Source organism: Doryrhamphus excisus, chromosome 15, assembly GCF_030265055.1.
Source record: "Doryrhamphus excisus isolate RoL2022-K1 chromosome 15, RoL_Dexc_1.0, whole genome shotgun sequence".
NCBI lineage: Eukaryota > Metazoa > Chordata > Actinopteri > Syngnathiformes > Syngnathidae > Doryrhamphus > Doryrhamphus excisus.
In genome coordinates this window covers 6,039,615-6,051,671 of record NC_080480.1, presented here as the reverse complement: position 1 = coordinate 6,051,671, position 12,057 = coordinate 6,039,615, and the positions used below count along the sequence as shown (strand labels likewise).

Genomic DNA, 12,057 nt, shown 5'->3' with positions numbered 1-12,057 from the left:
TTTTGGCACTGCCTCACACCCTTTTTATAGGCATGAATATTTAAAGGCTATACTTGTATAACTGCTTTGCCAAGTTAACTCATTAAAAATGGTATATCATATACATATTTTGTACATAATTGTAGAAGCATGAATAAGCATGTGGTTTTGGTCATTAACTGCATATTTTCAAGGACAGGTTTTTATTTAAGCAAATGAAATTACATTCTAGTAAAAAGTAGAGATGTGAAAAATAGCATCAACATTATCATTACTGAAAAAGATAAAAATGTGTCATCTATTTTCAAATGCTAAGTGGTGCAAAAAATGGATGGATGGATTGATGGAGACAAAAAAAACAAAAGACAAAAAAACTTCATGACATGGATCATTTGGACAACAAAGTGTGTCATCCGTGAGCTTGCAAATCATGGGAATGCAAAAAAGACGCCATCACGCTGATGCTCATCAGCACCGACTGACGGCACACAGCAGGTGATGCGGCGGACTGAGCGTCAAGCCCACCACTGCCGTCAAATCCAGCTCGTCCTCCGACATCCCTGGGGGAGGCGTGAAGCGAAAGCGCTGAAGGAGGGTGGAGAAGAAGAGGAAGAGCTCCATCCGGGCCAGACCTTCGCCGAGACAAGCCCTGCGGCCTTCAATCAGAATGAGTAGACTTGTTTGATTGATGTTTTGCTTCATGGCGGCCATGTTTTTCAACCACTTTTCCAGACTTGAGAGGTTGTACCTGCAGAGAAGGGCATGAAGGCATCCCGCTTGATGAATTTACCCTCCTCATCCAGGAAGTGGGAAGGGTTGAAGGCTCTTGGTGTCTCCCACTCACTCTTATCGCAGTGGACAGAAAAAAGGAGAGGCAAAACAACGGTGCCCTGCATGTGGGGGAGATGATGTTATACCGTACATCCAAACGGTGTCACCGAGAAAGAAGCAAACCTTTTCGATGAAGTGGCCCTGGAAGGTGATGTCCTGGCTGGTTCGGTGGTGAAGGTTTGTGGTTGCGATGTTGCTGAACCTCTGAATCTCATGGATGACGGCGTCGGTGTAGGGAAGGTTCTTGCGATCATCAGCGCAAACTTGGCGGCTTCCGATCACCCTGCTCAGCTCCTCCTGGACCCGATCTGGATGGTGGTAATGGTAATGGTAATGGTTTTACATCAGATTACAATTGAATGCATCACATAATCAGTTCACAGTTCCACATGTCCAAAAGGAGTAGGAAGAAGCAAAGCTTATTAATTCCTACCCCTCCATCTGGTACTTTTACAATCAGTAACCGTTACTATATTGTTTCCTAATATAGTTGAAGTTGTTTTTTGTTTTGTTTTTTTTTGTCACATACAGAAGTACGAGGTGATATGACCATACAATGACATAACGGGTACCATAGTAACTGTCAATATAGTGATATGTATAGCACATCATGACTGGTTCAATAATTTAATTATTTTATTTTATTTAATCATTTCCATTTTCCTTCATTGAGGATATCAAGTCTATTGGATAACCAGATGGGCCGCACGTTGGCTAACCCTGCTCTTGTGAATGTGAGTGTTAGGTTGTACTTGTTGCTAGGCAGACTTTGTTGGGCTCTCCTGTAACGGCAGTACCTTGTATTAGGGGATATTTAACCATCAATAGCAAGGCCCATCTTAGTGTGGTGGAAGTGGTGTCCGTGCCTGCAGCAAAGAGGTTGAGCACGACCTGAACCATGTTGTCCTCACTGAAGTGGTTCTGCTCATCAGATAGATCCTTGGGGAGCGAGAATGACCACACATTTAACATCAAATTAGAAATATAGCAGCACTCCATTGAAAGAGTCGACAAACCTCTTTTTGCTTGCGCATGAAGAAGCAGTCCGCCAGGCCCCTGCAATCTTCAGGGTTCAGGTTCTCCTTCACTTTGGCCAGCAGGTCCTTCATGTGCTGGATGTTTTTCTGGAAGTTCTTTAGAACTATCTGCCGGTCCTGAACCCAGCTAAACAGCCATGGAATGTTGTTGTAAAGCTGGAATAGATATTGGTGGTATGATGAAAAACTAGTTGTCATTTTTTGGAAAACGTTTGGACAACTTTCCAATTATTCCCATGATATTTTGACTTTATTCCAATAATAATGTCGCTGTTTTTGCAACCCATTTTCCCAAAAATTACAACTTTATTCACCCTTTTGTTTGTTTGGTATATTATTACCACTTTAAAATAACATTTGTATTGAATATTTCAACTTTATGCGACTAAAATCTTATTTTCATTTTATTCTCGTAAATTTGACACTTTTCTTCTTTTTGTTAGATGCCAACTTTTTCCATTTTTGCTGTTCGGGGCGCTTTTCAGGCCTACAGCTTTTACCCGGGCACAGCCCATAGAGCGGGTGACTTCTCCTGAGGCTCAGTGTGACATCACTGTGAGCCGCTGTGAAACTCAGAAAAAAAAAGTCAGCGTTCAGAGCGTCTTTTCAGGGGATTATCTGAAGGTTTGGCGTGGTTTAACACCAGAATACAACATTCATTCATTCAGCTGTCGGGGTAGACCCTGGACTGGTGGCCAGCCATTCACAGGGCACATATAGACAAACAACCATTCACACTCACATTCATACCTATGGACAATTTGGAGTCGCCAATTAACCTAGCATGTTTTTGGAATGTGGGAGGAAACCGGCGTACCCGGAGAAAACCCACGCATGCAAACTCCCCAAAGAGATGGCCGAGATAACCCTAACCCTAACGTTTGGACAACTTTCCGTACGTAGAACCTCACCTGAATTTGTTTGGATCCAGTCAAAAGTAAGTTGTCTTTGACTCGTTCCACCATGGTGGTGAAGTGAGCGTCGTCGTATTCAAATCGGCTCCCAAACACGATGGAACAGATGACATTGGACGTGGCGTTACCCAATGGTTGTGTTGTATCAAACGGCTGCCCTGCAAGACAGGTTTACTTTGGAACGATGTCCAAGGATATGATGACAATTTGGAGTGGCCAATTAACCTAGCATGTTTTTGGAATGTGGGAGGAAACCGGAGTACTCGGAGAAAACCTACGCATGCACGGGGAGAACATGCAAACTCCACACAGAGATGGCCAAGGGTGGAATTGAACCCTGGTCCGCGCGCTAACCACTAGGCCGCCGTGCCGCCCGGTACATTGTATTTTAAAACTACCGTAAAACGGGGTTATAAGGGACGGCGGGGTAATAAAGGGCAATTTTCAGGAATTTTTTTTCAATGTAATTCTGCCTTTTCATGTTAAACAGGAAGCTGTTTTGTGTGTTTTTCTTCAAAGACGCATATATTCTTGAAAAAATCGTCCAAAAAACATGTTCCCGAAAATTGTCCCTGATTGCCCCGCCGTCCCTTATAATCCCGTTTTACGGTACCCAAATGTTTTGTTTATTAATACTGAATTCTACTAATTGCGATCCAGTCTGGATCCAATTAACCACGCAAAAACAAAGGATGACTGCACAGTAGACGAGTGGTGTGTCGGTCATGAACGAACGGGTCAAAAGAAATAGTTCTTCTTTGTGAACGGAATGAACGAGGTCACCGCCCCTACAATACACGTTCAGTTGCAAATGCTTTTTTTTAATTGGCGGGACTATCTGCGTGCTTTGCCTGTTTTATCCTATCGTCGCGCCTCGCTCTGTGGGTGGGTGGGTTTAGCTGACTGAAAGACCGAGACCGAGAGATTGAACTAGTTCTTTTGACCCGTTCGTTCATGACCGACACACCACTAGACATCACGTTTTGTTGAGCTGTTGAGTCGGAACGAACGTGAACATGAGTGAACAGACTGACTCGATACGCCTGACCGGGTCTATGCAGGTGGGGATCACAGGCTAACGACCAATTGACCGAAATGAACGGATCTCTTTACTGAATGAACCGGTTCACTGAAATGAACGGTTTTGCCCACCACTACCGCACAGTAGACATGAGATAATTTCCTGTGGTGGCTATCGCCTCAATGCAACCGTACTGACACCTAGAGGCCAGTGTCGTGTACTACTCTACTACCGCTGTTTAAGGAGAGACCCACGATGCGCTTCATCGGCTTTATTAAGAATTAGACAACACACGTGCGGTGTATATTCTAAAAATAGCTACGGTTGGCCATTCTCGATACTGCTGGCGTACTGCTAACTCTGCTAACCGTCAGCTAACGAATATTCGACTCTGGCAAGCTAACGTCATAAGTCACTTCCCAAGCCCCGCCTCTTAAAGGCGCACACACAAAGTCACAGCCACTGTATTCATCTGAGCTGATAAGATCTGCTGGCGATAAAAAAAAGGTGACGTCATACCTTCATGCTTCTCAAAAATGGGAATGAGGTGGCTGCACTCCTCCATGATTTTCTCTTCAGCGAGTCTTTTACCCATTCCGAAGTCTCTCAGAGTGCTGATGGCAAAACGTCTCATTTCTTTCCACGAGTCTCCGTTTGCAAAAATAATTCCTGTCAAAGACGTCATTGGAAGTCACGTGACAACCTCGCCAACTTGAACAACGCGCACAAGTGGCTCAAACGTCTTATTTTCCTAATAAGCAAACATTGAGTTACTTTATAGTGTAAGGCCAGGCCAGGGGCCAGGGGGTGTCCAATGTGTGACCCGGGGGCCATTTGGGGACCACAGTGTTTTTTGTTTTTTTTTTATTGGCCACATTTTAAGGGATGATGAACGTTCTTACCGTGACCTCGACTCAGCTCCTCAAATATGGGCACGATGTGGCGCTCCCCAAACACGTCAGCGTGGGTGACCAGAGCCTCTTTGACCGTCTTGTATCCAGCCAGGATCACGACTTTAACGCCGCCCAAGTAGATTGTGAACACGGAGCCGTATTCTTCTGCAAGCTAACACAAGTTACAGTTCCAATTACTTTCTTTCTTGCAAATGTTGATCTTGTGATTATGACATTATTCCCATGATATTTTGACTTTATTTCAATAATAATGTTGCTGTTTCTGCAACCCATTTTTCCATTCATCGCGCTGCTGGAGCCTATCCCAGCTGTCTTGGGGCGAGAGGCGGGGTACACCCTGGACTCGTTGCCAGCCAATCACAGGGCAAATATAGACAAACAACCATTCACACTCACATTCACACCTATGGACAATTGTGGGAGGAAACCGGAGTACCCGGAGAAAACCCACGCGTGCAGACTCCACACAGAGATGGCCGAGAGTGGAATTGAACTTGCTGTGAGGCCTGTATGCTAACCACTCACACACTGTGCAACCCAATACAACATTCAAACTACATTTATAGGTGAGCATCGCAGGTCTCCTTTAAATTTCTTATTATTTTTCCAGGGTCCAGCAGGTCAATTAAAAATAATTCCAATGTTTCTCTCAGGTTTCCACCCTTAGACAGCTCTCTACTTTTCATGTTGTTTTCACCTCTAATTGCCGCCTTTACGAGCAAAGGCTATCCTAGCCAATGGATTGATTGAATAAGTGGCCACACTTGGGCAACATCACATGTAAGACAGGCTGAAATAAATAAAGCTGACACAGTATTTACCTCACAAAGGTTCAGGTGGAGCCTCTTGAGATCGAGCTGCAGCAGGTTGCCAAGCAAGGGCAAAGGTCTGGGCCCCGGAGGCCCCTTCCTAGTTTCCCGCAAAGCGAAGCGCCTGGATGCAAAAGCCAAGAGGAGCAGCACGGTCACACCGCCCAGTACGCTGCTGGAACTGGACAAGAGCGAGGCCAGAAAGTCTTCCCAAGGAGACATTGTTTGGACAGCAGGAGCTCCGGATGTCATCTGCGCAGACTTGAACTGGAACTTTGATCCATATGCTCCACCTTCCACACCCCCTTGAGCTTGTTAACCTTTTAGAGTCTCATTTCAGGGGACTTTGGCTAACATATTGAAATGCTGTTATATATGTGTAGACTTTCACATTAGCAAGTGCTTGTGAGCGATATACTCTCCACATTTTCATGAAGGGTATTTTTTCCCCATCAAATTCTAATTCAAATGCACAAAAAGAGCGATGATGACATATGTTCTTATTAGCCAGTTCTACTCCATTATTCCCATCACTAATACTACCATATACATACATTCATATAGTAAGACCCTCAAACAATGCATTTCAGTATGTGGAATCAAACTATGGAATGGAATGAGTAAGGAACTCAAACAATGCACAACGATGAGCCAATTCAAGAAACAATACAAGCAGTTGATGTTTGCTAAATACAAGGATGAAGAGTCTTGAACCAGTCATGATGTGCTATATATATCACTATATTGACACTTACTATCGTACACACTATGTCATTGTACAGTCATATCCCCTTGTACTTCCGTATGTGACAAAAAATAAACTAAAATAAAATAAAACTAAAATAAAATAAATCAGAAAGCAGGAAGTGAACAAATGTAACAGTTACTGATTGTAAAAGTACCAGATGGAGGGGTAGGATTTAATTAGCTTTGCTTCTTCCTATTCCTTTTGGACATGTGGAACTGTGAACTGATTATGGGATGCAATTGTATCAATTGTAATCTGATGCATGTTCAAGTGAAATAAAACCATTAACATTACCATAAGAATTCTTGTCCCAAATAATCACCCAAATGCTGCAAGTATTCTATCAATACAATTACACAAATAATCATGCTTAATCCAAGTCTATATCATTCATATTAACTATTATTTCAACTTTACAAATAACGATTCATGATGGTAAAAAATAATTTCATATAAACAATTTGCAGATGATGACTGTACAAAGAAAAAGTCTCTGTGTACAAAAAAAATGCACACAGAGCTACAAGGAGTACAAGGAGCTAGTGTACACAGCGCTAGTGTATATAGATCTCGTGTACATAGAGCTAGTGTACATATGTAGATGGTGTAGCTGACATGATGGATGAGCTGGATACAATTCCAATTATATATCACTTCCCTTATATTCCCTTGTTTTCAAGGACAAAGCATTTGGCAAGAAAAGCGACTTTCAGGGTGTCGACTCGGCTGTATTGATGCGTCTCACGTGCATGTTTGCCTCATGGTCCCGCCATGCAACTGTGATCTTACGCTGCCAGCTTACACGTACGGGATGTCCAGCATCTCAGCTTTATTCACATACTCTGATTCATAGCAACTTTTTATTTTTTATTTGTTTTTACACATTTTGCGTTTTTTTTTTTTTGGCTTACATTTTCCAAATATTTCAACTTTCTTCTGAAATAATCTTCAAAATTGTACTTTTGGAAATATTATGACTATGTCCCGTATTTTCTTTAGTTAATAGTAAAAAAGAATCCTACTTTTTCTCCTATCACAATCGGGTCTGGAAGCAATGAAGCGCCATAAAGGAGGGATGACTGGATACAATAACATATACCATAGTGTTATATGTTGCAGTGCATGTTGTATACTATACACCAGAGGTAGGGAACCTATGGCTCGGGAGCCAGGTAGGGCTCTTTTGATGACTGTATCTGGCTCTCAAGCGTTTCTTACCACAATAAAAATGTATTTTTGCTAACATTTTAAAGTAAACATCACGGAAATGACTGTTAAAAATAATATTCAAAATCAACAACTTTCTTATGCATTTTAATCCGTCCATTTATTTTCTACTGCAATACGGCCGACCATATCTATCTTTCCTGATGATATTTTCCAGGTCAAACACCAAAACTTGATTATTACTGGGTAATGAGGTAGTCTACCTCGGTCATTGAGATGTCAACATGTTAATGTAGACTTTCCTCCTTTAGTCAAATAGTCGCCTAGCTAAAGCTGCAGAACCAAGCCTTCTGACGAAGATGGCCAAAAGAATGAAATACGTGTACTGAATACGGTGCAAAACTATGCAGCAGCAGAAGTTGCATTAATGGCAGCAAGTATTTGATTTATTGTTGGACACTGCGCTGCTCATGAAAGTGTGCTGGCCACACCCCATTGGCGTGGGGTAGTGTGCCTGGTCTACATAATTAGAGCCCATTATATCTAAAACTGTTGGTCTTACATAAAAATGCACACATTTTATTGCATTCAATGTTTAAAAAAATGTATATGGCTCTCACAGATACACATTTTAAAATATCTGGCCTTCATGGCTCTCTTAGCCAAAAAGGTTCCCGACCCCTGCTATACACTATAGTCAATATGTTAATACAAACCTTTTTAAAAGTATGCATGGTATTCACTTGATTACATATTTTAAATACATATTTGTACTTTTTTCTACAATTAAAAATGTGTATTAGATATGAAAAATGCAAGGTTAAGCCGAAACAATGAAATATACAATGCATATTTGGATCATATTGGGCCCCTCGTGAAGGGAAACGAGGCTGCACGGCACACAATCATCCACCAGAGGGAGCCCTAACACAAGTAACGATACTTATCTATTTGTTATAGTTTCATTAATTCATTCATTTTCTACCGCTTTTCCTATTATTTTATAATTATGCTAAATAAATAGTAATATTATAGTGTATTATACTATATGCTCATTTATTCATTATGATATGTATTATTATTGTCAATAATTCTAATATTTATGATATGATGAGTATTTCGTATGCAATAATAGTATGTAATCTGCACGTTTGGTATTTAGCCTACCTGTGCCCAGGTAAGCGTTCTGTCAGTGAGATGATAGTGAACCATTCCCTGGTCTTCATCCTTGAGTTGGCTTCCTGTTTGGGAGTGAGGGTGAGGCTGAGGATGAAGATGAGGACGTGTCGTTTTGTTACCTGGGAAGGTGCGTTGGATGAAGTCTTTAAAAAGCTGCAGGTCGCCGTCCTCCAAGTCGGCCTCAGTGTGGACTTTAGCCAGCAGGGTGCAGCCGCTGCCAAACTTGCTCTTGAGGTGCTGCGGACTCCCGAGAAAAAAATTTGGAGTGTGATTTACTTGAGAAAAGCTAGGTAACAAATTGCACGCACAATTCCTAAGTAACTTTTACTTGGGAAATATTGAAGTAAAATTTACTTCTCAGCAAGGATTATTTTTTTAATTAAAAATACTCATTAACATTACTTGAGATTTATTGTCACAGACACAAAAGGTACTCTGTTTGGTAGTAAATTTTGCTCAAAACTACCTTTGAATCTACTTAAAAATCAACATAAATATACTCACTTTTCAGGATTGTTTAACTAGTTTTCCCTTACTTAATTTGGAGAAATTTACAAGTAATATTTACATGAGATTTAAGCTACCACCTACACCACTTTTCTAATATGATTGTGTTGTATTTTTTTAAGATGGCCTTCTTTGAATTAAATGAAATTATCTTAACACATCTTCTTTCAAACCAGAACACCTTTAGGACGTTTGTACTAACGCTGTATTTACTTCCAGCAGTGCGGTTACAAATACCATAGAAAACATTATAAATCATTGGAGATTTGTTTTACACGTGTCATGTAATGCTTCCACACATCAGACAATCAGTTATACTTGCCAGCCACATTGAATGAAAACATTTGGCAGAGGGGCTGTTTATATATGTAGTCATCAAAAGGAAGGACATACTTGATCACGGTGCACAAAAACACAACACATCCACAGGTTGAGATACCTGTGAAATAAATTAAACATTTCACCACTAAACCAAAGACCTGGGTTCGATTCTCCGTTGCATGTTCTCCCCGTGCATGTGTGGGTTTTCTCCGGGTACTCCGGTTTCCTCCCACATTCCAAAAACATGCTAGGTTAATTGGCGACTCCAAATTGTCCTTAGGTATGAATGTGAGTGTGAATGGTTGTTTGTCTATATGCGCCCTGTGATTGGCTGGCCACCAGTCCAGGGTGTATACCGCCTCTCGCCTGAAGTCAGCTGGGATAAGCTCCAGCATACCCCCACCCTAGTGAGGATAAGCGACATAGAAAATGAATGAATGAATAACTAAACCATGTTGGCGTCATTCAACAGCTGTACTGTGATCTTACCTTGTCTAAGCTTTTGAGACCAAATTATTGAGTGTCAACGTCCTTCAATATTCTGTGAAATAGATTGAGAAATTATTTCAATTATGGCAACAATACAAAATCTAAAATCATCACAATGGTTTCAGATTGCGTGCACATTAGTCTAAACTACAAAGCTGCTTGACAATATTTGTTGATCTTTTAAAAACACAACACTCAAAATCAACTTAGTTTTAAATACAAATATTTATTCATCTGTGTCTTGAAACCTAACCTAAACTAACCAGATCTTTTTCCTCACAACGGGATACTGTTGAGGAACTCCATTATCCAACTCTTTTAAATCAATAAAACTTAACAAAAGGCTAAACTGCCATTTACAGATTCAAATAACCATATACATATTATTGTAATGTTACCTTCTCAGTCAGGCGTCTTAGTTGGTGCAAGCTGCTGTTTTACACACAGAGAGGACTCTGCTTCTTAGACGCTGTTGACAAGTGGAATAAACAACATTGTAGTGACAAATCATGACAATATCATGTGTTACATTAAAATGACCACAGATGAACTAACCTTGCTCCAAAATGTCTAATCCTTCCAGGCTGGTTTCAGTCATTATTGATATATTTTCAGGGTCTGAACAAACTCCGCTGCTGTACAAAAACTCCCGCTCCCCGACAGCATCCCCAAGACTCAGGTCGCTAGCATACTTCAACAAATATTTAAGCTACACGCGGTTCCCATATGCCTTTGGACACTGCTGCTGCCAAAATAATCAAATAACATATATAAGGAATGAATTATTTACAGATTTAATAAACATAAATATCTCCTGTTCTGCAACCGAAAACACCTACACAAAGCTCGCAGTTGATAGCTAGCTAGCTAGCTGGCAGGCTAAAGGTTAGCTAATGCTAACGTCAGTATTTCACATTATAACACTGACGTAAAGAGATGAGGACAGGTGACAGAAAAAAGCCAGATAAGCATATGACATACCCATATGGCTCCACATCGATGAATTTCCTTGTTAAACGACTGTCCATGTCGCCTTCAACCGTCTTCCCGTGAAAAAAACATGGCGCCCTCCAACTTTGCCTTGGGAAGTCTGAGGGCTAACAATCCTCTGACGCATGCGCAGAATGTCCACAAGGGGGCCAGGTTTACTGTTTTTTTCCCCAAGTACATTTTAGTATCTGGTATCAGGTTGTAAAATCAATACATTAGTTATGTAAATATTACTTGGTGTCAGTGATCAAATTTACATATAAATGTGAGGATACAAAGTTACACACAATCATCAAGTAAGGCATTAAATAAAGAGTGAGATTTTAGAGTAAAAGAAGTTAAATAATAAAATTATTCAATGTAAAATTTAAATTAATATTTGAGGTAATAATTACAGGGCCAAAAAAATCATTTTTTTCAGTGCACTTGAACTGGCCGCTGACCATCACGGCCAGTCTGGTGCACAGCGCAATTGTTTGAAATATATACATTAAATTTTGGAATTTCATAAATTATCCCATTTTCAATTCAGTCATTCCTTTTTCTTTTTAATTGGACTTCAACTAGGTTGAGTGTTCTATATCTATATCTACAGCTACACTATGGACGAAACTAGAAAGCACGGCAGCTTCAAAAACTGACTTTAAATATCCTTGCAATCATTTCAAATAGAAATACTTTGACTAAGATAAATGGCTGTAATGTTAGAAGAAAAAGCCCCAATATTCAGAGAAAAAAGCTTCATTCTTATTAGAAAAAATGTTATCATTTTGTAATATCCAAGTGGCAAGGTTGTGTCCTTTCATTTTTCCAATGACCCTCGCTGGAAAAAGTTAGGACACCCCATGTTTAAGGGATGATACTCTTACCGTGACCATGATTCATATTGTCAAATATTGGGTAGACATGGCGTTCTCCAAACTCCTCTGCATGGTCGACCAGAGCCTCTTTCACCGTCTTGTATCCAGCCAGGACCACCATTTTCTTGATGCCAAAGTAGACCGTAAACACCGAGCCGTATCGTTCAGCGAGCTAAGAGAAGACCAATGAGTGGTGCATGACACTCTGCTCTGGACGTCTTCGACACTGACCCTCTCTTCCTTCCTTTTGTTTGGGTTTTGGCACTGCCTCACACCCTTTTTATAGGCATG

The 12,057-nt window shown here is 40.8% G+C and overlaps 1 protein-coding gene across 1 annotated transcript; it reads right to left on the bottom strand.

Moving 5' to 3' along the window:
• Positions 1-156: 156 nt before the first annotated feature.
• Positions 157-11,098, bottom strand: LOC131103332 (cytochrome P450 2K1-like). Its single transcript, XM_058049496.1, has 13 exons — positions 10,898-11,098; positions 10,315-10,385; positions 9,917-9,968; positions 8,719-9,831; positions 5,518-8,661; positions 4,685-4,847; positions 4,302-4,451; positions 2,759-2,919; positions 1,827-2,003; positions 1,608-1,749; positions 934-1,118; positions 728-869; positions 157-635 (listed from the first exon to the last, which is right to left on the bottom strand). Exons 5-13 carry the CDS (start codon positions 5,755-5,757, stop codon positions 448-450), a joined length of 1,548 nt encoding a protein of 515 aa, XP_057905479.1. The 5' UTR covers positions 5,758-8,661; positions 8,719-9,831; positions 9,917-9,968; positions 10,315-10,385; positions 10,898-11,098; the 3' UTR covers positions 157-447.
• Between the last annotated feature and the right edge of the window lie 959 nt (positions 11,099-12,057).